General features: G+C 44.3%; 5 protein-coding genes and 1 non-coding gene across 13 annotated transcripts in view; 2 read left to right on the forward strand and 4 right to left on the reverse strand.

Annotated features, from left to right (window-relative positions):
• The window catches only part of LOC125976224 (flavin-containing monooxygenase 5), a 50,417-nt gene extending 49,096 nt beyond the window's left edge, over positions 1-1,321 (reverse strand). For 3 of the 4 annotated variants that reach the window (XM_068652176.1, XM_049732246.2, XM_068652174.1), the window contains exon 1: positions 1,177-1,317. The gene's annotated coding sequence lies outside the window, so the exon portion shown is untranslated. Of the gene's footprint in view, positions 1-1,176 lie in introns of all 4 variants that reach the window. The other variant, XM_068652175.1, reaches the window with a different exon arrangement.
• Positions 1,203-3,111, forward strand: faslg (Fas ligand (TNF superfamily, member 6)). Its single transcript, XM_049732255.1, has 4 exons — positions 1,203-1,424; positions 1,619-1,673; positions 1,748-1,810; positions 1,899-3,111. The coding sequence occupies exons 1-4, from the start codon at positions 1,203-1,205 to the stop codon at positions 2,324-2,326; spliced, it is 768 nt and encodes a 255-aa protein (XP_049588212.1). The 3' UTR covers positions 2,327-3,111.
• Positions 3,112-3,489: 378 nt separating this feature from the next.
• On the reverse strand, positions 3,490-3,561 carry trnae-uuc (transfer RNA glutamic acid (anticodon UUC)). The gene has a single exon. It is a non-coding gene; the product is annotated as a tRNA-Glu (tRNA).
• A 3,384-nt stretch (positions 3,562-6,945) lies between these two features.
• Positions 6,946-10,219, reverse strand: fam20b (FAM20B glycosaminoglycan xylosylkinase). 2 transcript variants are annotated; one of them, XM_049764240.2, is made up of 9 exons: positions 9,990-10,219; positions 9,156-9,237; positions 8,886-9,082; positions 8,569-8,816; positions 8,386-8,472; positions 8,041-8,322; positions 7,783-7,974; positions 7,614-7,673; positions 6,946-7,544 (listed from the first exon to the last, which is right to left on the reverse strand). In XM_049764240.2, exons 3-9 carry the CDS (start codon positions 9,012-9,014, stop codon positions 7,313-7,315), a joined length of 1,230 nt encoding a protein of 409 aa, XP_049620197.1. In that variant the 5' UTR covers positions 9,015-9,082; positions 9,156-9,237; positions 9,990-10,219; the 3' UTR covers positions 6,946-7,312. The 2 variants fall into 2 exon arrangements, with proteins under 2 accessions (XP_049620197.1, XP_049620190.1); XM_049764233.2 differs by lacking the exon at positions 9,156-9,237 and having other exon boundaries at positions 9,990-10,214.
• A 250-nt stretch (positions 10,220-10,469) lies between these two features.
• The window catches only part of ralgps2 (Ral GEF with PH domain and SH3 binding motif 2), a 32,934-nt gene continuing 15,981 nt past the window's right edge, over positions 10,470-27,422 (reverse strand). For 2 of the 3 annotated variants that reach the window (XM_049764199.1, XM_049764194.1), the window contains exons 10-21: positions 16,678-16,815; positions 16,525-16,615; positions 16,396-16,463; positions 16,195-16,333; positions 15,971-16,122; positions 15,803-15,857; positions 15,405-15,482; positions 14,762-14,867; positions 14,260-14,352; positions 13,455-13,560; positions 13,263-13,354; positions 10,470-13,174 (exon numbers count right to left, since the gene is read on the reverse strand). In XM_049764199.1, coding sequence (XP_049620156.1) covers positions 13,145-13,174; positions 13,263-13,354; positions 13,455-13,560; positions 14,260-14,352; positions 14,762-14,867; positions 15,405-15,482; positions 15,803-15,857; positions 15,971-16,122; positions 16,195-16,333; positions 16,396-16,463; positions 16,525-16,615; positions 16,678-16,815 — 1,148 coding nt within the window. In that variant the 3' untranslated portion in view covers positions 10,470-13,144. The remainder of the gene's footprint in view (positions 13,175-13,262; positions 13,355-13,454; positions 13,561-14,259; positions 14,353-14,761; positions 14,868-15,404; positions 15,483-15,802; positions 15,858-15,970; positions 16,123-16,194; positions 16,334-16,395; positions 16,464-16,524; positions 16,616-16,677; positions 16,816-27,422) is intronic. The other variant, XM_049764206.1, reaches the window with a different exon arrangement.
• Positions 18,176-26,846, forward strand: angptl1a (angiopoietin-like 1a). Of its 2 annotated transcripts, XM_049764221.2 has the most exons (6): positions 18,176-18,448; positions 22,860-23,117; positions 23,181-23,801; positions 24,989-25,182; positions 25,735-26,005; positions 26,077-26,846. In XM_049764221.2, exons 2-6 carry the CDS (start codon positions 22,928-22,930, stop codon positions 26,262-26,264), a joined length of 1,464 nt encoding a protein of 487 aa, XP_049620178.1. In that variant the 5' UTR covers positions 18,176-18,448; positions 22,860-22,927; the 3' UTR covers positions 26,265-26,846. The 2 variants fall into 2 exon arrangements, with proteins under 2 accessions (XP_049620178.1, XP_068508279.1); XM_068652178.1 differs by lacking the exon at positions 18,176-18,448 and having other exon boundaries at positions 21,998-23,117.

A 27,422-nucleotide genomic window follows, 5' to 3' on the forward strand; every position in this document is an offset into this window, starting at 1 on the left:
TTAAACCGTCTGTAAAGAAGCTCAAGTTAGGAAGAAACTGGATGCTGCAACAGGACAATGATCCAAAGCATGCAAGTAAATCAACATCGGAATGGCTCAAAAAGAAAAAATTCAATGTTCTGGAGTGGCCCAGTCAAAGTCCAGACTTAAATCCGATAGAAATGTTGTGGTCGGACCTGAAAAAAGCAGTGCACCAAAGAAAACCATCAAACCTTGGACAACTGAAGCAGTTCTGCAGGGAGGAGTGGCCCAAAATCTCCCCAGCTCGATGTGAGAGACTCGTCAGTACTTACAAGAAAAGATTGCAAGAAGTCATTGCTGCTAAAGGAGGTGCAACAAGCTATTAACTCTGACTGTTGGCAAGGGTTCACAAACTTATTCACAACTGCGTTTTCATTATTTTGTTATTCTTGTGTGTTTATAGTTAAAATATAGTCCTATTAATTTGTATTCAGCCATAATGGCAATGTGTCACCATTCTGTAACACTATTGTGAACTTGTCTCCGTTATTTCTTTAAAAAAATGCAAATATATTGTAAAATCCTAAGGGTTCACAAACTTTTTCACGGCACTGTACACACACATACACATATATATGTACATATATATATATATATATATATATATAAAACTTGTTTGTAATTTGTGTATTTATTTGTAATTTGTCTGTAATTTGTGTATTTATAATTAGTAAATTATATTTTTCACACTTTTAAGATTTAACAAACATTGTAAACCGTTACGTTTTGATATTTTTTCATATTTTAAATCTTATCAAATTTTGCAACATTGTTTCATTTCATATATGACCATTTTTTACAATTGGGGAAAAAAAAAAAAAAAAAAAAAAAATCACATTTTGGTTATAATTTGTAGTTCATATCACGTAAAAAAATTGTTTTGGGGTCACTAAAAATGTCAAATTTTTCACTTGTTTTTGTTGTTTTGTAGTTTTTTCCCTGATTTCAATTTTCATCATCTTTTCCACTCCACTTCATGCCCACGACATTGGACGTAAAGAGGTGGAGGCATCCGATAGAAGTAGGACAGATGACTGTGACTCACGTCCTGAAGCGAATTCAAACCGTCGAGTCTCAAGGCGATAAGTTCTAAGTTTAAGGGGGAGGACTTTGTGGGTGGCGGTGTTGCCTGCAAATGACACGTCGTCACTTTACCTACGTCTCGCATTCCGAGCGGCGCCATGAACTGTGACCAGAGCCATCCCGTGTTCTTCGTGGATGGAGTTCAGCAGCAGCATCCTGGTCAGCTGCCCAACTGGCACCAGAGGCGTCGAAGGTTGGACGGTAGCATCTCCACGCTCGTGGCGGTGGTCCTGCTGCTCTTTCTGCTGGTGTTTGCGGCGTTGGGTTTTGGCGGATACCTGATGTACAACATGCAGATGCAGTTGAAGGATGTGAAGAAGGTAAGGCCCAAGATGACTCTAAAAGTTTGTTTCACAATGAACTTTTCAATGCAAATTATATATGTCTGTGAAATTTTAACTTTGTGGTTGACTTGTGTGGTCACTTCTTCAAAAAGACAGGATGTGGTGTCCTTTTAATTCGAAGAACGTGAGCAGAGGTGTCATCACGTATTCATCACGTTTGTTTCTTTTAGATGTCACGCGAGTTCAAGCAAGAACAAGAGTTGATCAGAGCTGAGAAGCAAATCGGTAAATTTTGACAAAAATCACCAAACTGTGACCAATATCTGAATTGATGACGTCATGTGGCTTTCCGTTTTAAGGTTTAGATAAAGCTGGAGGGGAAAAAAACAAAAATGACGAAAGGACTGCGGCTCACGTCATAGGTAAGAATTTTACGATTTCAGATAAATTGTTAAAAACACACCAAAATCAAACATGACACTTACAGTTTCTGGGCTATTTGTGACGCAGGGCGAATCGAAAAGCACATTTTCCCCAAAACGCTTCGTTGGGAGCCACGCGTCGGCGTCGCGTTCACCGGCGGGGGCGTGGCCTACCGGGTGCAGGACGGCGCCTTGCAGGTTAACCAGAGTGGACTCTACCACGTGTATTCGCGGGTGGAGCTCATCTTCAAGCATTGCTCGCCCACGTCCTCCTTCGAACACAACGTGTTTGTAAGGTCACCCACGACCCGGGATAAGACCCTGATGGAGGCCCACCGGATCGGGTTTTGCTCCCGGCGGAGCGAAGCGAAGGATCGCCATTCTTGGACCGCCGATAGTTACCTGGCGTCGGTTCTGAGACTTCACCAAAACGACAAGGTCCTGGTCAACGTGTCCCACCCCCAATATATCAGTCACTCCAATCACGGCAACTTCTTCGGACTCTACAAAATCTGATTGGGAGTGACGTCATCACATTGCTGCCAAAAGAGATCATTAACACTAATATGATGTGTGTAGCATTATATTTATTCAACACGAGTCCTTGAACACAACTTTTTCAAGATGATAAAAAGCAGGCTTATTTACGTTAACATCTTTTTGTATTTTGTCAACTCAAGATTATTTATAAAGCAGTATATCTAGTAGTAATTTGAGTCAAGTAAAGAAACGAAAGTGGTTGAACCGCAATGTTCTTGTCCACATAATTTCCCGTTCTATGGTTATCATCACAATTTCGTTCTTGTAATGACTGCAAAGAACCAACGAAACGAACAACACCAGAAAATAATATTTTGTAACGATGACGAAAATGTGTGTTAATCTCTCCACTGGGTTTTTGTGGGTTACATATGTGCACGTTTTTGAGTTTGCTTTGCATGCCAGTGAGATGAAGGCGCTTAGAAACAGGAGCTTGGTGTCTGCAAAAGGTCTGGCAGGCACTTCCTTCCTGTGCTAATATTGTCATCGGGGTCTTGAGCCCTGCGGTGACAGCGGCAGCGGCAGTTTTGTTTGCACTGCACCCGCAAAAGTCAGCAATAACTTTGAACTTCAGTTAAGCGAGTTTATCTGTCGGCAGTGTAAATCTGTTTTTATCAAATCACCGCAAATGTTTTTTCCCACGTTTTAATTGTTTTATCATTATTTTATGTTACATTTATTTTTAAAAAGTGATTTCACATGTTGTAAAAAACAGTTGTATATTTTTGAATATTTAAATAAAGCCTAGATTTTGTAACGGACATTTTACGAAATGATTTCACATGTTGGGAAATTGTCTCATGTTTCAGTTTATTTATTTTTTTTACAATTTAACTTCTTACATTCTCAGAGTAGACATGATAGTCACGTGATGGTGAAGTAACAGGAAGGAGTTTTCAGAGCAATAGCGTCACCTATTGGCGTTTCTTCAGAACTACAAAATGGTTTCACTTGATTTCCCAAAACGATGTCCATCATATTATAAAATTGACTGAACTGTCTCGCCAGATGAGGATAAGCGTTTCAGAAAATTGATGGATTTTATATTAACTTCATTGTACACTTCTGAATTTTTTTATTTTATTTTAAACTTGTCATGGTGATATGAGAAGCTGCTCGACAATCGCGTCCAAAACTCTTTCCCATACCGGGAGTCGAACCCGGGCCGCCTGGGTGAAAACCAGGAATCCTAACCGCTAGACCATATGGGAGTTGTGTAATGATCCCCTTAAATTCTCTAGACAGAATGATTTGTATAATATTTTGAAGCCCATACAGCACAGGTGTCAAACTCAAGGCCCGGGGGCCACATACGGCCCGCCACATCATTTTATGTGGCCCGCGAAGACAAATTCTGCATCAAATTCGTGTGTCGTTACTAGAATTGCAAATTGTCTTCTCTTTTAATAATATCTTTTTTTTAATATTTGACCAGTTTTTACTCATCTGATTTGAAAACAACTTATTTGTCAGTTTGTTTTGTAGCTTTTACTGTTTATAATATGTGCTCATACATTTATTTGGGTTGACAGTCATAATGGCCCTTCGAAAGAAGCTATGACTACAATGCGGCCCGCGAAAAAAATGAGTTTGACACCCATGCCATACAGGAACAACTTGAAAAACTGGTTCAAATGACATAGTCGACACTCAAAAATACAGATAGATAAATATATTTATAAATGCATAGAGTATAGTATATTACATTTCAGAGTAATTATGCATTAATACAGCTTTTTGTTGAACATTGAAAAGGAGATTTAAGATGAATTGCATTGCTGCCAAGTGCCAAAATCATAACAAAGCAAGATATGAACGTGAAACCATGGTTAATGTAAAACCAAACCAAATGATTTCTACTTCCGTGTGAAAAGTAGCACAACGAGGGCGTCTGTTAAAGTTCATAGATGTGGAAGGCGCCGTTGGCGTGCTGGCCAGTGAAGTGGATGCTCACCTTGCTACGGTCGACCATCTTGAGTTTATGAAAGAAGAAGACTTCGGACTTTCTGGTTTTGGTCTGAATGATAATCTCATTCCCTTCATACGTCTGCTTGAGGTCCACCGACTCCTTTTCTTTGACCTCAGAGAAAGCCAGCCAGCCGTAGATCAAGTAGGTGGCCGCTCGGGTCACGGTGAAGATGTGGTGTTCTTGTCCATCACTCTCTAGGGAGGAAAGTATTAAAAAAAAAGATGTGTCAGCATCTGCTGGATGCTCAAAATAGAAACAGAAGGCTCACCTTGGACTGAACATGTCATGTTAATTTTGACTCTGTTGCTTGCTCCTCTGGCACCCTGCAGAGAGACATTGGCAAAAGTTCTATTAATTAGCTTACAATGCAGTAATCAATTATCGATTAGGTCAAGGACGAGCAGATTCACCAACAGTTTTTACTCTACAGCGGTAGTCACATGAAATGCCGCTAAAAAAAAAAAAAAAAAAAAATCATGTTTGTGTATGTTCTTCTGTGTGTTTTTTATTTTGTATTTTTAACTTTTTATTCTATTTATTGTATTTATTTTTGCACTGATGTGTGACAATGACAATAAAGATCTATTCTATTCAACCTTTCCCATTAAATCAAATCTCATCTTAATCCTGACCTGATCCCAACCCTGAACCAAAACCCAATCTTAATCTGCAAGAGTTTTATTCCAAATAGACTGGTCTGCAAATATAAGTATGCACAAAGACCTAGTAAGAAAAAAGTTTGCAGTGAGTGCACAAAGTGTCTCACCTGGATGCGTGGGTACAAATGGATGAGTAGTAGGGCAGCCAGTAGTAGCAGCATTCCAATCAAGACCGCCACGGATCTGATGCACGCGCTCTGCTTGGTTGCACCCGGCCTGATGTCTGCCGTCTCGCCCAACATGCCGAACTCTTCCCGTGGCATAGCTTCTACCTGATGATCTTCCATTTGCACTTATCTCGCCACTCATGCAGATCGCATGCTTTTATAAGGGTGTGACGATAAGTCGCCCACACTTGGCGAGACATGTCACATGGTACCGGGATTCCCCTCTGGGCAATAAAAAAGAGGGAATACCTGCGTCTAAAAAAAGACATCAACCACAACAGATTTAATTTGATTAATGATGGAAACCTCCTTTCAGATCACGTGTAATATAGCACTTTATGATCACTGCATTTGTGCCACTGGCAATTTTCCTGCCACGAGAAAACAAATAAGTTGAAATAAAACTTAATAGTTGGCCAGAATCTTCAGACTGGTCACTCCGGGCTTGCATGCAACATGCGAGCGCAGCCTGACTGAAATAAATAAATATAATTTTTTTTTTCTGCACTGCGTTTCAGTGTTTATCGACGCACACGGGAGAAACTTAGTCCGTTCCGTTTATCTTTTCTTTATGGATATTATCCCGCCCCCACCACCTACACTTTCTTCCGACCTTGCGTCACCACCCACATTCCCTGTTCACCAAGATTACGATGGGGTTTCGACACTTTTACACTGCCTTATCAACTTTATAAGTCGAACAAGTAAAAATAATCCATATTAGAATTTGAAACAGTGCAATACTGCAATGATCCCACCTTGCAACACTTTCGCCACAAATGCAAATGATCGGCACATCTCCCTGCAAGGCGAAACGCACGGGAAAGAGCTTTTGGCATGCATTCAGACAAAAACAAGGCAGCTAAAAAAAAATTAGGATCATTACATTATTGTTTTTAACCTATTAATTGCAAATTTGGGGATAGCGTTAACAGATCTTATAATATAGTGATGTTCTAAATAGCTAAAAACATTTGAGTGTCACAAGATTTAGTGGAGAAGTTTGGGTTTGTTACCTGTCTCGAAACAGAAAAATATTCTTAGTGCAACGGTGAGAACATTTGATTTTTCCCAGACTTGAGCAGAGGGGAAAAAAACAGTACATGTTCCTGCAGGTTCACAGGTTACAAGACTTTCAAAACAACTTAGAAGCAGACAATGTAATAATTATTTGGTGCAGCCTAATTATGTTATAAATCAACAAAACGGCTATGCCTGAAATATTTTACTTATGAGACTTCCTGGAGAGATTGGACATGTGCCATGGAAAAAGCCATTGCAGTGCAGGTCAACACTCAGGTAGCTTGAGGAGTTTTTGTGCAGGGTATTGTTGCGTATTGCACGTGAAGGAATGACGCAAGTTTGACAGACGAAAGCATAATTTCACCGCTAATCAGCTGTAAATGTTTAACAAACTTGTCTGCTGATGAAACTAGAGAGAGAGTCTCAGAAGAGATAAAAAAATAATTCAAAGTTTCACACAAACAGCTTCCCCAAAAACAGATACTGATGGGTTTTCTTTCCAACGGACAAAATCAATTATTGATAGAGAGAAGTTACATAACTTGGCTAAGATAAATCTCGATGGAAGTTAGCCATATTATAAATCAGTGGAGGTGAACATACAAGCTAAGCCGTTTTTCCAAAAAGTAGGAAAAGACCTGCCTGATCATGTTTGAAGATAGTTCACTCAGGGTTTGTCTGATCTGTATTTCTAACATCTCGTAATTTTCCACAGAAGCTCGTGGGGAAAAAATAATCAAGTGTGTCCAAAAAAAAAAAAAAAAAAAAAACACCCAGTCAAATGAATGTTTTGTTTAATATTGAAGATGACGCCCCGCCCGCCCCCTCCCTCCCCTGTTCAAGTCTCTAATGTCAGTAGCTTAACGGCACAGTATGGCAACTTTGCTCCCTCGCACACGTACACACACACACACACACGCATTCATACACACAATCGTGTAACGCTGTATTATGATAATTAACACATGAAGTATATCTATGGTACTTCATTTAAATACGTACACTTGGCTTTTTGTCACCTCTCTGACGGCGCGCTTCCTCCTTCCTTCGAGCTTCTTAAGAAGTACCTCACGTCCATGAGGAGGAAAAACAAGAGGTGAGTTCCCCCTGTAAAAAGTCAGCTTTTTTTTTTTTTTTCTTTAAATCACGGGTGCGGCAAGTTCATGCGGTCCTCCACCAAGGTGTTGTCGAGGCCGTGGGCCTCGATGCACTGCTTGACGGTTGCCGTCACGCCGGCCAGGCGGCGGTCCAGGGCGGCCAGGTGCGGCTCGGCCAGGACGGGCCGGATGGGGTCGAAGGCCAGCGCCTGCCGCATGGCCGCGCTCAGGGCGCCGCCCCGCAGCAGGTTGAGGCGGTTCCAGGTGGACACGCGGATCCTAGCCAAAATCATGGAGGTCGATTTATATATTTTTACGTGAAGAGTGAGAGTTGAAAGATGTACTCACATGCAGCACTGGTAAAGCGGCGCCAGGATGCTGCGCTCGTCCAGGGCGGCATTGCCAAAGCTGAAAAGACAAATATGAGGAATATGAGGCAATTAGTGTGCACTTGTCGGACTTAAACCTCTATTTAGTTGAAATCTACTGCTCATAAAATGTAAGATTTCTCCAAAACCTCTTAGCGTTGTCCAGCAGGATGAGCATACTCGCGCCGCCGTCGTCCTGGAAACTCTCGTAGTGATGCCGGTCGGCATTCCCGATCAGATAATCAAAGATGGCCGTGTCAATGACATCCAGTAGGCGTGGCCCGGCGTCGTACGGCGCCATCTTCTTAACCGCCGAGCAATAGCTCTCGTCGTACTCCCACCTGAGAACAAACACAACAAATGTTACGATTATAATGACAATGGCACATTAAGAGTATATCTGTCACCTGGCGAGCTTGCCCTCCCGGTACGTTCGACCCCAGGGGTGTCGGTGCTTCTGTAGCGGCCAGACATCGGGCAGCCACAGCGTCAAAGACCCCTCCATGATGTCGCCCTGGCCGCACGCCGGCTCGCTTTCCCGGCAGTAGTAGCACTTCCCGTAGAAGCACGTGTTGTTGCCCTGAGTCAGGAAGGTGCCGAGCAGCTGCTCGCTGGCAACCGGCTTGATCTCCACGCGCAGGTTCACGTGCCTTCCCACCACTAGGGGCGCTCTTCGGAACCCCAGGATCCTACGGTAGAATGAGGGGATGTGAGCATGTCGGTTGGCATGACAATGAGTTTAGGTGACGCACCTGTCCAGGTGAAAAGCCGCCACCTCGGCGTTGTGTCGATCGTAACCGGCGTACGGCTCCCCTTCGACCACGTAGTCGCGATTGTATCTGTCAGACAGCGACAACAAAACAGCTGTGTGGTACCAATAAGCCAAATACAAAAGACAAATGATCTTAAGCATAGAAATAAAAGTTCTAAAAGACCTCTTGGGTTTGAAGACCACCTTCTGACCCCCGTCCAGCACCAGCAAGGCCTTGAGCTGGGTGCCCTTGTAGCCCACATCAGCGCGCTCAATGCGGGCTTGGCTGAGGGCGCTCAGAACGGCAGCCAGCTCGGGCGCCTCCTCGGGGTACACCTCTCTGGGACCCACCCACTGGTTTGCGATCTCCCACGGGGACTGCAGGGTGTGGGCCAGGCGGGCGCCCCGCGCCAGCGACAGGCTGGCCTCCATCTAATGGACAAACATCACTTTGTAAACAAGGAACGGGTCGCAGGGCAAGTGAGGGACTGAGAGAGCGACCTTGCGGAAGGCCCTGAGGTCTCGCCTGCTGGCCGCCGAGCCCTCGCCGCCATCCAGCAGGAAGATCTTGGCCAGGCCCAGCAGGAGGAGCACGGCACACAGCAGAACTATGCGCTGCTTCAGCTTCATGTCCGCCTCGCCTCGTTCACAGCCTCAGCCTTGCCGCGCCACCCCCCCGCCGGCAAAATGGCGGCCGCCTAAGAGGGAAAAATTCAGACCGGTCACACCATTGATTTTCTTTTGCGCCCCGAGACATCCGCTGCTGAGTACCACAGATTGACGCCATGCCCTAATTAAAACAACCATTCTGCTGCCAGTTGATGGTGTCAGCCTGACTGTTGCAAATATTGATCTAGAAAGAGAATGAGGGATTCCAAAATAAGTATAAAATAATAAAAAAATCACAATTATTTTGATTGAGGTGGAAATGACAATAAAAATGATTATTCACTGATTTCAAAAACGTATTTTTCAACTACCATAGCCTCACTTTGATCATTTCTAATTTGTTAAGGTCTTTGTACTAGTAGTTTGTCACTTTTGATGTCACGAGTACCCTGTGAGTGACCCTATTACTGTGCAGAAATGTCATAGTAGTCTAAAATGGAGTTGCCAAAGGCGTACAAGTATTATTTGTGACAAAATTCTATTATTGTCTTCCCAGGTAGTACAAATCTTGCAGGTCGCAAATGTCAACTCGTGCATAGCTCTCCCTCACTAATAACATGACAGCTCTACTAGTATGCTAAGCTGTTCTACAGTTTAGAAAAAAACATGTATAATAAACGTTCAAAAATCTTTTCTTTTATTTAAACATATTAAGATAAACGAATGAGTAAGCCACGCAAGCAAGTTCACCTCTTCCTCCTCCTCGTCCAGAAAACAATCGCTCTTTCATAACGTCAATGCTGTTTCTATGCATGAGAATAGCCATATTGGTTTTCAAATCAAAGTGAAAAATAGTTGTTTATATGTTAAGCAGCTGTTCGGTTTAACGTTAACAATTTTATTTTGGCCAACCTGTGTTGCTATTCCGTATGCACCTGGCTGTGGAAGCTAAAGCTAAGCTAGTTAGCGAGCTAACGTCATCGTTCGTTTTCTCACCTCGCGGCCATACGCGATCCACCTTTATAGGGGACGAACTGAGTAATTAGTGATGTTAAATGAACTATTCCCCCTCCGAGAGAAGACGTGTCGGTCAGTCAATCCCGCGCGGTAGCCCTATTTGGTGGTTCCGGTCTGCTCCTACGGCTCCTGTCGGTTCGGTGACGCTCGGTGTCGTCCACTTCTGAAACATTTGCTGCTGTGCTCCTAACTTCCTTCAGGGGGCACTGTCGTGCTGAGTGTGAGGCATTCTACGCGGTGCGTTTAAAAAAGTCGGATTTCACAGAGAAGTCGAATTTTATGAAAAGCCGTGTTGACTGCACTGCATCACATTTATTATTATTATTACAGTAGTTTGCACTGGTTTAAAGCACGGCATCTCCCTTTTTTATATTTCAATTTCTATAACAATATTTTATTCTGAAAAAATAATTAAAGTAAAACATATTTGACAGTGATGAGAAAAGCTGCAGGCGGATGTGTGGAGTAAAAAATAGGGCAGAGTGTTTATTAGTTCTCAGTGTTCACAATGGTAAGCGCATCACTCAGCATGAGGTCATAGCGCTCACACACACACGCACGCACACACACACACGGGGGGGGCATGTACACATTGGCGTTGCCACCTTGACATGTTGTGGACGGCAAACTCTCGCTCAGAAGGCAGGATTCATTCACAGCATGGAAACACATTGACCACATCATGTATTGAAACATCAACTCATGGAGTGTGGAGGGGGGTCAGAGGGCAGGGGTCCACTTTAAACGGAAAAGGGAATTTTCAAGTGAGCAACTTGCCAGTTTGCCCCGACCGCTCACGTGAACAGTCTGACTTGTGATTGGCGAGTTGACTAAATGAAAGACGTGACCAAAAAACTGTACATAAATGGTAAACAAAACAAAAAAATTCACAATAAACGCTTTTGGTAATTTGAAAATTCCTAGTATGATTCAAATATTTGTAACCACCCAAACTATCCATCCCAACCATAACTTGTGCATTCTTTCTCAACCTTCAAACATGTCAGTTAGTCCCTAAGCACAACCGCAATGCATTTGATTATTTTTTTTTTTCCAAGTCTGTCCATTCACAGGTGCTCAAAATGGCAGCCTGTCCGAAATCTATTTTTGTTCTCATTAGGGTCGCAAATGCAATGTGGTGATGTCTCAAAGGACTACAAAGATTATTGAATCGCATGCATTCACAGCCTTTTTTTTTTTTTGTGGTTCTCCCAAATAACCAAAGCTCTCCCAGCGGGCCGCCATTTTTTCTCTTGGCCTTCAAGTCACGACGCAGATGATTGTTTCACAGCTGCTAGTGGCTCAAGTTAGGACCTTTAAAAATATATATTTGGATATACATCTATATATACTGTATATGTACGTACAGGTGTGCAGGATACTGCCGAACCTGGCTTTGGTTTCCCACAGTATCGTCCGACTTGTTTGATCAAGTCTGCTGATTTTGTTTGGGCCTGATAAACTCAGCTGGCGACTTTTTCTTGGGTTTGCTTGTTGGGTCTGTGAAGTGCATTAGTGGGAGCTCACCATGGTTAGATGATGTAAACGCACGCAATGTAAACAGCCGCTTTCCAAAGAACTCGACACCCACACGCGCCCCGGATCCCGTGTTGATTAACATTGGCAAAGTGCGGATGCAAACGCTACAACTGGGAGGTGGGGGCGTGAGAATAAAACGCGCCTAAAAGAGGAAAAGAAAGTGGATTTCGATTGGTGCCATCGGAGTTGCAATTGAATTTAGGTGTTTCAATCTGTTTTTAATTTTTGGATGTAGATAAATTCACCCCCTCTCCGCAAAGAAATATGTAAAAAAATGTTTGGTGAAAAAATATTCCAAAAATTAAATGTAAAAAAAAAAAAAATAGCCATCTCCATTCAATGAAAATGTTTACGTTGTGATTTTTGTTTATTTTTTTTAAACATTTTGGAGATTTAAAGTATTAAATGTCCTTGAGAATTCATTTCTCATTCAGTCATTTCAGAATTCATACTATTTATAATATATACTTGTAGACATTTTTATCCTCACAGAATGTTGATTTTCCTTTGCTTGTTTACAATACATTCATTAAAAATGCAACATTTCCAAAAACATTCAATTTAGAACTGAATATTTTAAAATCATTTTTATGTGGATTTTTTTACACTGAATTTTTGAGACGCTGAAGGTTTTAAATTTTTTCGAGATAGATGTTAAATTATTTCATTTTTTTTACCATGTTGAACTCATCCTCCAAAAAATTAATACTACTTTATAAATTCAAATGTAAACTCTGATGGCACCGATATATTTCCATAATAACAAAAACTGTAACAGTTTCAAATTCAATGTAACAGACACACAATGTGCAATCAATTGACTGTGTGGTAATACTGTGTCAACTGCACCGACTCTCCCAAAAAAGAAGAAAAAAAACATAACACTACTTATTTTTCTGTTTAAAAAAAAAAAAAAAAAAACATTCTGCGCACCTCCATGTCGCTTTAAAGTCCACACCACAGACTATCTGCGTCACAGTCTGCTTGTTGTTCATCTGCCAACCCAAAGCTGCTCAAAAGGAGGAAGCATCCAAGCGACGTGTTAGCTTAGATTCTGGGAATATCGTACCTGTGCAGGATGACATAAGCACCTCCCTGCGAACACATTTTTATGTACAAAACACTTGACACAAACAAAGGAGAGCACGTTACGAAGCCAACCGATTAGGGGGAGCCCTTAGGTTTGATCCGAGTTTCCCTCGAAACTGTGGGCCCTGAAATGTTTTGGAATGGCCCCGAAAGGAATCCTCTCAATGTCTCCTCGTCGCCTGAGCGAGACGAGAAAAGGGGACGCCGGTAAAAAGAAAACGATACAACGAAAGGGAATCAAATAAAAACAAAAAGGAGGGGAGGATGAGCTCCGTCTGATTGGTGAGCAAGAGTTCAATCACCTGCTCAGACGTGCGAGCAGTGGTGCGCTTCCTTGTTCAGTAGTCGAGTCCACACACACGGCTTGTCTCTTAAGGCAGTGGTGGCAGGTGAGGCTGCAGCGAGGTCAGCAGGGGGTTGGTTGGGGGGGGGGGGGGCTTTCCCGGGCAGTGAAAGCTCCAAGTGGTGCGTCGAAAAACTCCGCCGCCTCCTCGTCGTCGGGCCGCTCACTCGAATGACATCAGATTGGCCGGCGCCTGGAGAAGTCAAAATTTGGACGGTCGGCAGTTAAGTTGAAGTCTCGGAAAGCTCAAGTGCGACTTTGAGGTAGTACGTAAACGGGACCTGTTGTCTGTTGCTCTGACACGCCGCACTCAGATGTTTGAACCACAGCAAGGCGTTCATCCGGTTGCCCGCTTGGTACTTGTAGGTGTTGCCTGGGCAACCGAGAGACATAAAAAAAATCGCATTTTAAAAATCCAACCTGGCCCTGAACGCAACATTTGCCCTCCTCGACTTGATGTTCACGTGACTCACCGTGCTCCGAGTCGGTCAGCATGAAGACATCTGGATGCTCGGGATCGTCCGCCATCATGGCCATCAGACCCACCACGCATACGCTCTTGCTGGACTTTGACTTGAACTGGCGGGACGACACCCGGAAACAAGGTTAACGTTACCTTTCACGTGCGTGTGTCCTCCACAAGGTTTTCATTAGCGAAGTGCAGGACGGGAGTGATGTCATTGTTCTCATTAGTCAATGAGTGCTACCATCTGTCCGCGCACACACACACGGCTCCTGCATCGTTTCGCTTCACACCGTCGTCAATGTGATCGAAACCGAAGAAGGAGCTTTGTGCAAGCAATCCCCCCCCCCGTCATAATCTTTTTCCCTTGTCATGCATGGATCGCTCACATTAAAAAAAAAAAAAAAAAATTGGTTATGATTATAAAAATCTGTGTGTGTTCAAAACGATGATCGGTATCTTTTTCGATTAAATCAAATTTCTCTTCCAAAAGCAATAACACGGCTGAGGATAATCTTTCACAGATCTATAGAATAATTTTCAATAGAAGGGCAGTCAAAACAAATTTATCGTCTGCCGCACACCAAGTGGAATGTTCCTTCTTGACATCATTGTGTACCACGAGAGTAAATAATGGCTATCAGATGTCTTGGGAAATCAATGATGTTTGTGGGGGTCATATGGTACACTGCATTGTGCTGCGTGTTAAAACATTTAATAGGTATCACCTGCGCCAACAAACAAGCGTTGGAACATTTTGTAGTCTCTCATCAGCACGAACACGCTCGCAAAGTGGCCGGCGTTGTGTCTCTTACATGTTTTCTCTCTGTTGCCTTCAGGGACTTGACAGGATAGTAGTAAAGTTGGGTACTGCAAAGAGCCACCCAGTATTTGGTCCAGGACGCCACCTGCAAGCACACAAAAAATATATCAAATGCAAATACATAACTTACGAACCTTAAAACTCAGGGTGAACAAAGTCTTCTAGCTCAATGCTAACATATAATGCAAAATGCCATCGACGGCTAACAGAAATTAGCATATGTTGCCAATGAACTCCATCATAGTGGTGATTTGCAGCAAATACTTCCAAGTGGGGAGCGTCGATTATTTGCGAATAACTTCAGTGACCACGCCAAGGCGTGCGAAGGAGGAAAAAGACGTCATGGTAATTAATACTTCTGATGTGCACTGGGCGGATTAACAATGAAGACTTTTGTTGCCTTGTCCACATCATTAATCAAGCATGCTACCAGGAGCCAGAATGTAAACACCCAGAGAGCTCACAAGTCGGAAATCAAACGCCTGTGTTCTCACCGTTGGTTTCTTGCCTTCCTTGAGTATGGTTTTCCGCCTCAGCACCCCCTGCACCGTCACCGCTCCGGGGTACAGATGAACGGCCAGCTCCTCGGACTCTGCCGAACTACAAAAAGGGGGGGGGGGGGGGGGGCGACATGAAACGGGGATGTCACTTGAGAGGCGTACGGCAAACCTTACTTGGTGAACGGATGCAAGTTTTCATTATTATTATCTCTAAATTTGGGGGTAAAAAAAGCTACCGGTACATAAATTCGATTTTCCCACTGAGATGAATTGAAATGGAATTAGAAAAATTAAATATTCTGATTTTGACTTTATGGTGGACAACGAATTAATTGGGGGTTTTATACATGTGTGTGTTAGTAGGTGCGTGCGTGAAACACATGCGAGAAGGAAAGCAAAAGATTATAGACCCAAAGGAGAAAAAAATAAATCACTTCCTCCACTTGATCTGATTTGTGCTGTCACCCCAACACACCAAAAGATGAGCCCAGCATTAAAAGACAATCACACACACACGCGCAGGTAGGTAGCCCAAAATGGCCGCCACCTGGGCAAGCGCGGAAAGGCGGGCACCAAGTGAGGACGAAAGCCGGCTTTGAGTTGAGGTGGGCTCGGTAATCTGGTCGGGTGCGTATACCTGCTGGGCCTCAGGACTCCTCGGTAGGGGATGCGGGCCACGCGGGTCACTGGGCCCAGAGAGTGATAGAACCGAGTCCTGTTCAGAATAGGATAAGATAGGACAGGGTAGGCGGCACTGAACATTTTTTTTTTGTCTTTTCCTTTTATAGTTCAAAGCGCCAATTTCATAATTGAGGAGTGTTGAGTCATGTTTGGAAGATGGTTTTGCAGTCCCAGCTGGGACGCCAATTTGGGACTGGTGTGATTTCAAGATATTGTCAAGTCTTAAAAGGGGATGAGGCGCGGCGGCGGCCTTGGAAAAGCAGGATGTGTCGACATGTCATATCCAGGATGAAGATCATCTTGGCTGTAATGGGGGAAAAATAAAAAGGATGAGGACCTCCATACGGGTCTTACCTCTCGAAAGCCGGCCACGACACTTCCTCGCTGAGTTCCGAGCCGTCGCTGCTGCCTGCGTCGAGAGAGAGAAAAAATGCATTCCTGTAATACTGGTCGGAAAAATTAGGAGTGAAAAAAATAGGGATTTTTGTAAATAAGAAAAATCTGCAATTTTACGCTGCTCACCGAGTGAAATGCCGCTGGACAGCGTGGAGCTCTCGGCCTGGCCCCGGGTGGGACTGTTGCTCTCCATCACGCTGTCGTCCAGCAGGTGGCGTGAGCCGGCGTTGGGGAAGGTGGCGCTTTTAAACTCCACCGTGTTCATCTTGTGGATGAAACTACGAGGCGCAAATATGAGTACCGGCTGGCTGAGAAGATGAGGAAAAAAAAAAAAGTGTGTAAAGACCCACTTGTAGCCTAGACTGTGACACTTGCGGTGTCCATAGGGCAGCAGGTTCCTCGGCGAGGGGGGCGTGGCCGGGACTTTGGCGCCCTCGGCTGTCACCGAACACTTGCGGCCGCATAGAGGGGACGCGGATGCCTCCTGGCCTGTGTGGGAGGAAGAACCGTAAGTTGGAGGCACTCCAAAGTCAAAGTACCCCGACACTCACCAGCGAGATCCTCTTTGGAGGCGTTAGCTCGCGGCGTGCTGGTGCCGGGCTCGATCCTCTGCGACAACCTGGACATTGGTGAAAATAAGTTTTGTGGGCCCGGGTTGACTCTGCATGCTTCCAACTTACTTGTAGTTGTCGTCCTCCACAAACTTCTGCAGCTCCTCGATGTACCTGACCGAGTTGAGATACTTTTGTATGTGAGGCAGCAGCGGGATATCTGAAAAGAGACGTGGAGACGGTCAGGGGGCGGAGTTTAGATGAATACGGGAGCCAACTCACCGTAGGTACAAGATCTCTGCAGGTCCGATATGATTCTGAGAATGTTATTCATCAGGTTGGACCGCTGCTCGTTCTCCAGGATGCTCCCCGTTGAGGGGTAGGCCGAGTCCACGTAGGTCAGGTCGGACAGGTACATCCCTGAGAGAGAAGGAGGAGTCGGGTTAAGCTTCATCGGGTTAAAGCCGAACGGGGACAAGCGCCATCTGTTGGCGGTGTAAGAAAAACACACATTTTTGGAGTTTCGCTCATTACAAAGCAAAGATAAATACACAAACAAGACAGGGAGCGCTAACGGAGTCGCGAGCCAAGAGTGAGTGTAGTCAGCCAACTCGCTGTGTTGTTAAAAATCTTCTCAATTTTTCCTTCGCCTTGAACTCGCTGGTTTTGATTCTTCACCTCACATGACGTAAATATTAACACAAAGTCCCACAGGCCGGAAACGGCTACTCGCCATTCCCGGAGAGATTAATCAGATTTTTTTTCTTGGATACTTTGGTGAAAATAACTAAAAAAAATATGGATACAATTTTTTTTTGTGCATATTTCTTGGAAATAAAATTAGCTAGAGAGTGACTGTCTGGATTATGTTACCATGGCAACCGGGGCGGGGTTTGAATATTGCTACGAGAGCAAAGGCATTAAAAACAAACGGCTTTAATCAAGATGGGCGAGCAAGACACAATATCTAAGCTAATAAATGTCAATTTTCCAGAATATCTCCCCTTTAAAAATAAAATTGAGAGCAGATGGAAGGCAACTCATCGCATATAAGAGAATCAGTTTTTGCCGGATGAGGTGAAAGTGAAAACACAAACGGAGGTGCGAGATCCTGCAGGTTCCACCAAACACGTCGACACGTTCTCCCTTTTTGTGATTGCAAGTGGCAAAACATGCAGAAAGTATGAATGAGCTCATGGAATATCTTTGAAACAGAAAGAAAAACGTTCCCGTCTGCGGTTTCGTTCTAAGTAGATGACTGTGTTGATAAGGGGGGAGAGGAGGCGGGGCCAGACGACACTAATCAGTCGCCCTGCGGTACCGCCGACTTTAATTTGGAATAACGAGCGTGTACTCGTCGAAAAGTGGGCAAACAGGAGGCTGGAAGAGCTGCAATCAGGTAAATTGGAGTAATCGTACACCGATAATTGGGTCGGATTTGAAGGGTATTCCGCCGCTTCCAATCAAGAGCGCCAAAGGGCCGATTGTCGGATTATTTTACATGACAAGATCCAACAACTGATTTCGGTTAAATTAAAAAAAATCTGATTTATTGATTCGCCTTTTTTTATTCTTTACTGAATAAAATGACAGCTCAGGGGAGATAGCGCCACCTGTTGCTTGGGAATGCGCCTGAGTGATTACAATGAGATTTTTTTTTTTGGACCATGTAGCGAGTTAAAAAATGTTATTCTTTTTTTTCCCCTAATCAGTGACATCAGAAGTAGGCCGGACAGAAAAGGGGGGCAACGTGGAACTCCCACACCCCTTCTCCTCCTCCTCCTCCCTCCCTCCTTAAATCACCCCTATCCTTTGTGGAAAAAACTGGAGGCATCCGTCGTCAAGAGTTCAGTCTGTGCGAGAAGCCGGCTTTTCAACCTTGGCCCGGCGTGCAACTTTGGGGAAGTAAGGTGGCACGTCGATTTTGTCAGCAACAGGGAGGACAAAAAAGGAGAAGAACCGAGATGAATCCCAGACGCTCGCCGAAATCACAACACAGCGCACGCGTCAAACCCTAACTTCAGGACGTGCCACTTCATTGCTCAGAAAAAAGGTATGAGCGTATGTTCACGAGAGAGTGCATGTGTGTGTGTGTGGCGGACAAAACTAGGAATTATCTTCTGGAGAACGATGTCAGGCGCAGGAACACACGTGACTGCACCAGGGACATCTGTGTCAATGCAAGAATCATCAAGTGGCTTTTTAATATGCGGCTGCCTAGCAGCGACAGCGAGAGGAAAAACACAAGAGGAAGGAAGCAACATTCCTGCCATAACACTTGAGGAAGGTTGACCCGATCAGATGGTGGAGATTGGGAAATCTTGGTTTTCTTAAAGGCATAGAACCAGCTGATTTTATTCCAGGTGATATTATGGTAAAATTGTGAAGCTTCGCTATTTGATGGGGTTAGAAATCCAGCAAATTGTGGTGGAAAACTTTCCGCTCCAAAAAAAAAAGCACATCTGTGATTGCTGTCAACAACCAGGACATGATTTTCGAATATGGAGTAAAACGGTAAGCGGGAGAAAGACCTTGTGCTCCGAGAGACTCCAGTAAATCATAATATTTATCCATAGCTCCAATAAGTCTGGAAAACCAGAGCGTAAGAGAAGACGCAGATATAAAAAAAAGAGGAAGCAGATGCTTGACGAACATCCAGGACATTCCAGCCCTCACCTGAGACTGCGGGTCACTGCGAGCTTCGCTACGCTAACCGCAAATCTCTTGACCTTCGAGTCGTTTATAAGACGCTCGGCGAGCGTGTCACCAGCTTTCGGCGTCGGTTAGCAAGTTGGTTGGAAGATTGATAGCTCGCTCGGGCTGAGTAATTTCAACGCTTGACCTCAGGTTCTGTGAGAACCTTCTCGTGGACGACGATACCTGACAGATGGCTAAGGTGTTAAATATGCTCCGAATTACAGTAGAAGTGTGTCCATCATTCAAAAAGATAAATCCTGTAGAGTAACGTGCTCATTTAAAAATCGTAGATGGAAATACGTCCTAAAAATATACCAGACCTCGAATGGGTCAATTGGACCCGCAGTGAAAATCCGGTCTTGTTTATAGCAGCTCTAATGAGAAGCCTGGACACAGTTGACAGAACAGGTCATCACAGGATTAGGAGGAGGAATCCAACCAAGCATGTGCAACAGGGCAGTCATGGAAACTTTTAGCTCACCGCTAACATTAGCGCTCGGTGAGGAGAAACAATACCCGAGGGCTTACAATTCCCTTCCCGGTTCTCCAGACAAACCTGGATCCCCGGCCGGCTCGAGGCTCACCTTCCCGGCGTCACTCGCTATATGACGTCAAGAGGGGGGAACCCACCACAAGGGGCTCCTAAAGAGGGAATTTCCACTATTTAGCAGCTTTTGATACAATGCCCCGTGTGTGTTTAAGGCAAGCACACAGTAGGGCTGCTGTGAGGTAGCGAGAGTGCTCTCATTGTAGAAGTACAGATGATGAATTCAACGTTGAAATGTATTGAAGTAGAAAAGTCACAAGCCATTTTGACAAAAGGAGCAGAAAGTAGCCAACGACGAGAGTTAGCATGTCTAAATTTGGCTACTAAGGCAGCTAACTAGCTAAGTAGCGCAGCTAACTAGCTAAGTAGCGCGGCTAACGTCAGTTTCCACTAAGCACTAAAAACCTTTACTATTATTCTATATTTTGATTTTATTAATCAATTTTCATTTTTATGTTGAAATGTTTTTTTTATTACGTCAGAATCAGACACCGGCTCAGTCCGACTCCTTAAATGAACTCGGGCTTCCCCCACAAAAGTTGACAGACTCTCTCCACAAAAGTGCGATTGATTGAAGCAGCAGATGGGAGTTGGGGAGCGAGGAAGGGGTTAGCTCGAGGAAGGGTGGGGCTGCACCCTAATCTAGCGTAACGACCTTTGACCTAACCATCAAGAAACATGTTTAGGGTTTCACTACAAGAAGAAGGAAAACATGTGCGGGGGTGCTGCCAAAGTGAGAGACAACTTAGTAGCCAAAGATGTAAACTCCAAAGTGAGCCACTTAATCTGGGAAAACATCTCCATTCTAACACACCGCCATCTTTCATTTTTAAATCCCCGGGGAAGGCCTCCGACACGGCTGTTGGCTCAAGTCCCGTTTTTGTGAAGCAAACCCTTCGTAGTTAATTTTTTTTTTTTTTTATACGTCCCACATGTGGCGTTTAACAGCAAGACATAAAACACTGGCACTCATAAGGCAACACAAAAGCATTTTCCGTCCCACGCTGGTGACGATGGCTAATTTCTTTGGGAGGTATTTTTCATTTTAGTAGGCTGCATTTTTTTGGGGGGCTGAAAAAGGTCAGCCGGCGTGCTGGGCTCACCTCATGCTGGCTTTCGTCTGCTTACAGACACTTTTTTTTTTCCCTCAGACTGTTCCGACACTATTTATGCTGTCACATCTGTGTCGGCAAAAAAAAAAGGAGAGAGCCGGTTTGTGTGTAGCACCAACAGTGGCTGGTGACAAGATGTCGTAATCAAAAGCATGGATGACAGATCGACACAGATTTTTTTTGTTGTTCATCTGTTGTGGATTTCAGGAACTTTTTTTGTCAAAAATCCAGATGGGGATTTTTTTTTTTTGCAGGGGAATACACAATACGGGCTATAAAACAAACATACATTTTTCCCAGGTTACAGCTTTGGTAAATCACTGCAGACAGTGGGGATTGGTGCATGGAACAATCTACAGAGCCTGATGGGTGGAAAATGCATCAAGACTTGAAAAATGATCTCTTGTGTCCATAAAACATGTAATGAATGAGTTTGACTCAAAAAAGGATGTAGCCTATATCACAAGCATCAAACTCGAGGCCCGGGGGCCAGAAACGGCCCGCCACATCATTTTTGGTGGTCCACTTAAAAAAACTAGTAATTCATGTTTATAGGGTGAATGGATTTGATCTATTGTTTATTGACATTTGTCTTCCAACTATTTTGTCCTATTCATAACGCAATAAATTGCTTATGATGTAAACCAAATAGGAGAAAGTTTTATAGTCTGGAAGATTTTGCAATTTTAAGCAATTTTGTTTCCCTACTCCCCGACCACAAACATACGTTAACTATTATTTCCAATATTCCAAGCCAAAACCATTTTCCCTCAGCAATGAGGCAACACATGGAAGAGTTTACATTTTCTTATGATATGCAAACGAGTGGGCAGGAAAACAACTTAAACCATTATGTAGTCCGAAAAAACTGCTACTGAACTCTTTAATTAATAAAGGATGGCTGCGGGGGAAAAAAATGCAAGTATATGCTCTCGGAAACAAAGACTTGCTTTCATTGTGAACAAGTTGGGTGGAAAAGCTTTAAATGAGTCCATAAATCTCAAAAGAGCTCGCACACCTCTGCCACGGCCATTTTTCACTCTGTCAAATTGATTGAATGAGTATTTCTGCAAACTTGTCTTTTTTTTTTTTTAAGTCTAAAAAAAAAAACATCAATAGATGACACTTGGAAATCATAGAGTGGTGTTAAACCACGGATGGGCGGCGTCACTTTTGTCTTTTTTAACTCATTGAGAAATGGCCTGGAACTTATGTCCGAGCAAAAAAAAAAAAAAAAAAAAAAACTACAAAAGATTGAAAATCCCCATAGGACAAAAGTCCAAAGCAGTCATTACAGTCAGCCGAATGCAGTGCCGAAATAGCGAGGCGGGAGAAGAGGCCTGTTAATAACTGTTAGAAGGTTGAGGACCCCGCTGTGCACTTTGAAAGACTTACGACGAGGTCGGTGTTGCCAAAATATACTGTAAGGCGGGCGGGGTTGGAGTCGTGCGGCGGCTGCTTTGTTCCACGCTGCTTTTTGCTGCTTTCACAGCCATGTTATTGAACACGCGTGTTTTGTCAAGAGTGACCAACAAGGACGAGAGATGGAATTAATCTTATTGCTATTCGGGGAGACAAATGTGGATCGAGTTTCCCCAAATTGCTTTCAGTCTAAGCTGGAAACCGCAAAAGAGGAAAAGGGGGGGAGAAGAACCGGTCTGCGAAATTAGTCAGGTAAAAAGGGACAATACGAATTCCGGTCATTCAGCTACATTGTCCTCTAATTCATTTCGGAGTTTTTTTTTTTCATACAATTAAAATAAAAAAGGCTCCCTCAAGAACCACAATTGCGTCATGAGGGGAGACACAGAAGGGACCGGGTTTCGTGGTTTTTGCGATGAGTCAGGACTGACTGTCAAGAGCGATGTAGCCTCTTTAGAAGAAGTCAAGAGCGGGGCCGGGGGAGCTAAGTGGGGTGGCGTCAGCGTTTCTGTGCCGGTCGGAAAACAGGAATAGAATCTCGATGAGGAGAAAGGCTAATTGGCGACTTTTCATTGTCACGCCGTCTTTAATTATATATTTTTATCACGGATTATTTCACCGAAGTTCCGACTCACGGGCTACGTTTGGAGAACCTCTCTGACTTTAATGGTCTTGTCTCCGTGCAGGCGGGCCTGGGGGGCTCCTTGGAGGAGGGGGAGCGTGAGTAGCTGTCCATCAATCCACCGAAACAGCAATGCGGGGTCTGATGTGGAGCCTGTGCGCTCTACTCTGCCTCTCCCTGTGGGAGGGAAGTTCCTCCGGGAACTCCAGGGAAACCCGGACGACCAAAGAGACGTCTTTTCAGAGAAGTAAAAGAGCTCCCGCGGATCCCGATGCCAAAAAGTGCTCCTACACCTTCCTAGTTCCTGAGCAGAAAATTACAGGTTTGAAACTTTTTTTTTAAGGTCTGAAGCCGTACAGAAGATCTCACTGTCAGAACTTTTCAGGTCCGATCTGTGCTAGCTCCACCGGCCCCGAGCCAGACAAGGACAGAGTGACCCGCATGGACATTGCGGACGTGCGGGAGGTTCTGAGCAAACAGCGGCGTGAGATCGACACGCTGCAGCTGGTGGTGGACGTGGACGGCAACCTGGTGAACGAGATGAAGCTGCTGAGGAAAGAGAGCAGGAACATGAACTCCAGGGTGACCCAGCTTTACATGCAGCTGCTGCATGAGATCATAAGGAAGCGGGACAACTCCCTGGAGCTGGCCCAACTGGAGAACCGTGTCCTTAACGTGACCTCCGAGATGGTACGGCTCAACTCCAGGTACAGGGAGCTGGAGGGCCGCTTCGCCACCATGGCCGGGGTGGTCAACAACCAGTCTGTTCTCATCTCGGCTCTGGAGGAGCGATGCCTGAGGCCGGCGGGGCGCGGCGATATGCCCGCCGTGCCGCCACTGGTTCAGGTGGTGCCGCAGACGATACCCATCAACAACCGTTTCACTAATGAAATCCAGCGGGACCACAACAAGAGGGCGTTTTCGCGAGGGTCGCGAACAAACTCGCCCACTCAGAGCCCGTTTGGAATGGAACCTCCCCCGCCGCAGGGGACTCTCACATCTGACGGTAGGTACCAGTCTCCTCACTTTACGATAGACACGGCATCCCAAAAACTCTATTCCCAGACTTAAACCCTATAGAGCATGCAAGAAGACTCGAAGGGAGTAAGTCCCGCCAAAAAAACGAAATGTCTTGCTTTAGTCACTTTTGACAGAGCGCCATCTTGAATATTCTTTGAGCGTGCAGACAAAAACACATTTGATGGCATGCAAGTGAGACAGTGAAATCATCCAGTCCTCCATTGGCCGTCCTTCACTGAGCATGTGTGGCCAATTACGGCAGATTTCGGTCCAAAAACAAGAAGGAACTACATCTCCCCGAACAAATCCTCACGAGGATTTTGAGCATCCAGTCCACACGAGCGTATTTGTGTAACAAGGAAGAGAGCGGCATCAAACGAAAGCATCCTCAAGTTTGACATCGCAGAAGGTTTTTAGTGATGTTAAAGTCGGAACTTCACGCAACACCATGCTAGTTTATGAACACTCACACAAGGAGGAAACGGAGGAAACGCGGTGGGATGATTCAGCTGTTTGGGCTTTACGGCAACCCGTTTGTGAATATTCATTTGCACAACAATCAAAAGTGTGTTTGGATGGCTTGAGACGACAGGATGTTTGGATGGCTTGTGGCTGAAAGGAGATGTTTTGCATCCCCTCCAGATACTGACAGTTTTTTTTTTCCTTGGTTTATTGAAAGAGTGATTTTCAGGTCGTGAAATTGACTTTTTAAAATATTTTTACATTATTCATCCAAGTACTTGAATTATATCGCATGCTATAATGACTGTATATATTATATATAATATACGTACATTACATTTATTTATTAGTATTTTATTGCATTTATATTTAGGTTGATTAACTTTATTAATTTTTATGCTAAATTATGTTTTTTAGATACTATTTTTTTCCAGGTTTTTGCATTTTTTGTATATTATTTATTATTAGATTGTTTTTTATTTATTATTTTTTTATTTCAATTTTATTATACTGGCTTTTTAGTCACTTACATATTTTATGATCAATATATTATTTGTTTATACTATATTGCAATGTATTTTATTTATTTTCATATTGTATTTTAATTACGATTGTCTTGATTTCTTTTTTCGAGTGGCTCTTTTGTAGCACTCTTAATTTTTGTGAGAGGACGGGGTTAAATTTGATTTCCTTTTTTTTGTTCAACTTCAGGTCCATTCAAGGACTGTTTCCAGGTACGGAAAGCCGGTCACACCACCAGCGGGATGTACCTGCTCAGGACCGATGGCAGCGAGCGGCTCATCCAAGTTTGGTGCGAGCACGGCCTCGACAACGGCGGCTGGACCGTGTTGCAGAGGCGGCGAGACGGCTCGGTTAATTTCTTCCGCAACTGGGAGAACTACAAGGTAAGTGAGACCAAGTCTTGAGTAAGTCTCAGGTCTGATCCTTCACTTTAGAAAAAAATGGATGGATGGCGGGTTCGTTTCAGGGCCACTAAACGAACGCGTGTTCCGTGACGGTAAACAGTTTAGCTGCATATTTTCAAAGAGAGCGTAGTCGCGGCCAGGCACCGTAACGAAAATATACAGAATTAGCAAAGTGCCGGTAGGTCGAGATGGAAACGCGGCGTGTTTATTCTTCCCGCCGAGTCAGCCTTTTAGCTTCCTGACTTCATTGTGATACACAACCGGCTCACGAAAATGTCTGCCCAAGGAGTTTTCTGTCGTGTCATAAAAAGTAAGTACATTTAGAAATCAATGCCGCCGTTTGGTAGCGCAGCAAGGGAGTCATTTGAGCAGCTGCGAATTTGCTTAAAAATCCCAAAAGACGAGCTTCGGCTTTATTACATTAACATCTCCGTGAATCAAATTATCGGTTGGTTAACACCTCTGGAGTCTTGAACTAAAATGAATTATTTATTATCACAAAAATCAGATTTCTCATTTTGAACCTCGCAGAGAGGCTTTGGCAACATTGACGGCGAACACTGGCTCGGGCTGGAGAACATCTACAACCTGGCCAAGCAGGGTGACTACAAACTGATGGTGGAGCTGGAGGACTGGAACGGTAAGAAGGTCTACGCCGAGTACGGAAGCTTCCGCCTGGAGTCGGAGAGTGAGGGCTACCGCCTGAGGTTGGGCGCCTACCAGGGGAACGCAGGCGACTCCTTCGCCAGCCACAACGGCAAACAGTTCACCACGCTGGACCGAGACAAGGACGCCTTCTCAGGTACGTGCCGGGCTGAGGTGGCGAGAATCAGCCTGGGTTACTCTTGATGGCTCCCCTTTCTCCTCCTGAAGGCAACTGCGCCCACTTCCACAAAGGCGGCTGGTGGTACAACGCGTGCGGCCAGACCAACTTGAACGGCGTGTGGTACAGCGGCGGAGTTTACCGCAGCAAGTTTCAAGACGGCATCTTCTGGGCCGAATACGGAGGGGGGTTCTACTCGCTCAAGTCCGTGTGCCTGATGATCCGACCCATCGACTAGAACCTCGCCGCATCGGCTCAACTCAGCCTTATTTCACACGCCCCAAAAAATATTCCTGACTAGACACTGAACAAGTACGAGGAGGACTAAACGACGGCATTCGCGAGGATCGATGGACTCCGAGCAGCTCTAATGCCCAAACGAATTGAAACAGTCTTGAACCTCAAGTCAGGGGAAAAAAAATCAGATTTGTCTCCCTTGAGCAATTCCAGCATGAATCCAGCCTGGGAATAGTCAGTATTTTGTTTATATGGACGACTAACGAATAAACTTGTTTCATACTTTTCCAGGGTCACATGACATCTTTTTTTAGGAATTCCCGGCACTGAAATGTGCAGGCGTATAAATACTCAGGCCAAAATGTTCACAAAGCCACTTTTTTTTTTTTCTATTATATCAGCGGGTATTTATGGTCAACGCAGTTTTCCCTATTGATATTTTGCCCAGTATTGTCATTTGTCAACTGGAAATATTTATGCATACTGCCACAAAAACCACTCAAGCCCTGTTTTGGAAATGTTAAAAAAAAAAAAAAAGAATGTTGTCATTCAAACTGTCCCATTAAAAGTATTTTGTAAAACATTTTGTGGCCCTTTACTGTTCAGCTTGAGAAATTAAGATGCTTGCTAGCTAGACTGCTAGCATTAGCACTAGCCACTAAACAGACACAGCAATGCCCGTTCTTGTAAATTCACTTACAGTACGCGAGACACCCCAACGAGTCCTTGCTCAATTATACTCCAAACAAGGACGGACTCTGTGTGCACCCCGTGATTGACTAGCGTGAACAGGAACAAGTTAATCAGAGCGTTGAACAGAGTGGCACTGTGAAAAGCGTAGACAGAGCGGCCGTCTGTCTACCGGGCCTAATGATAGGTCGGCTTTAGGGTCACGCACGTTACTGCCTCTCTTCAGAAAAGTTATCTAGTTATGAGCAGAGTTGAAAAACAGAATTTAACTACGCATCTCCACAATGTGCCAAACTAAACGCAGAACACGCGGTACGTAAGCAAAGCCTAAAAACACAACAGGATTTTCCTCGCTGGAAACCCGTGCATGATGTCATGTTGGCGTCAAAGCGAGGAGAGGGTGTAAATATTACAGGAAAGACGACTTAGTCCCCGATTTCTCGCTGATTTATAGGTTTGTTCTAGCGGG

This window comes from Syngnathus scovelli, chromosome 10 (assembly GCF_024217435.2).
Source record: "Syngnathus scovelli strain Florida chromosome 10, RoL_Ssco_1.2, whole genome shotgun sequence".
NCBI lineage: Eukaryota > Metazoa > Chordata > Actinopteri > Syngnathiformes > Syngnathidae > Syngnathus > Syngnathus scovelli.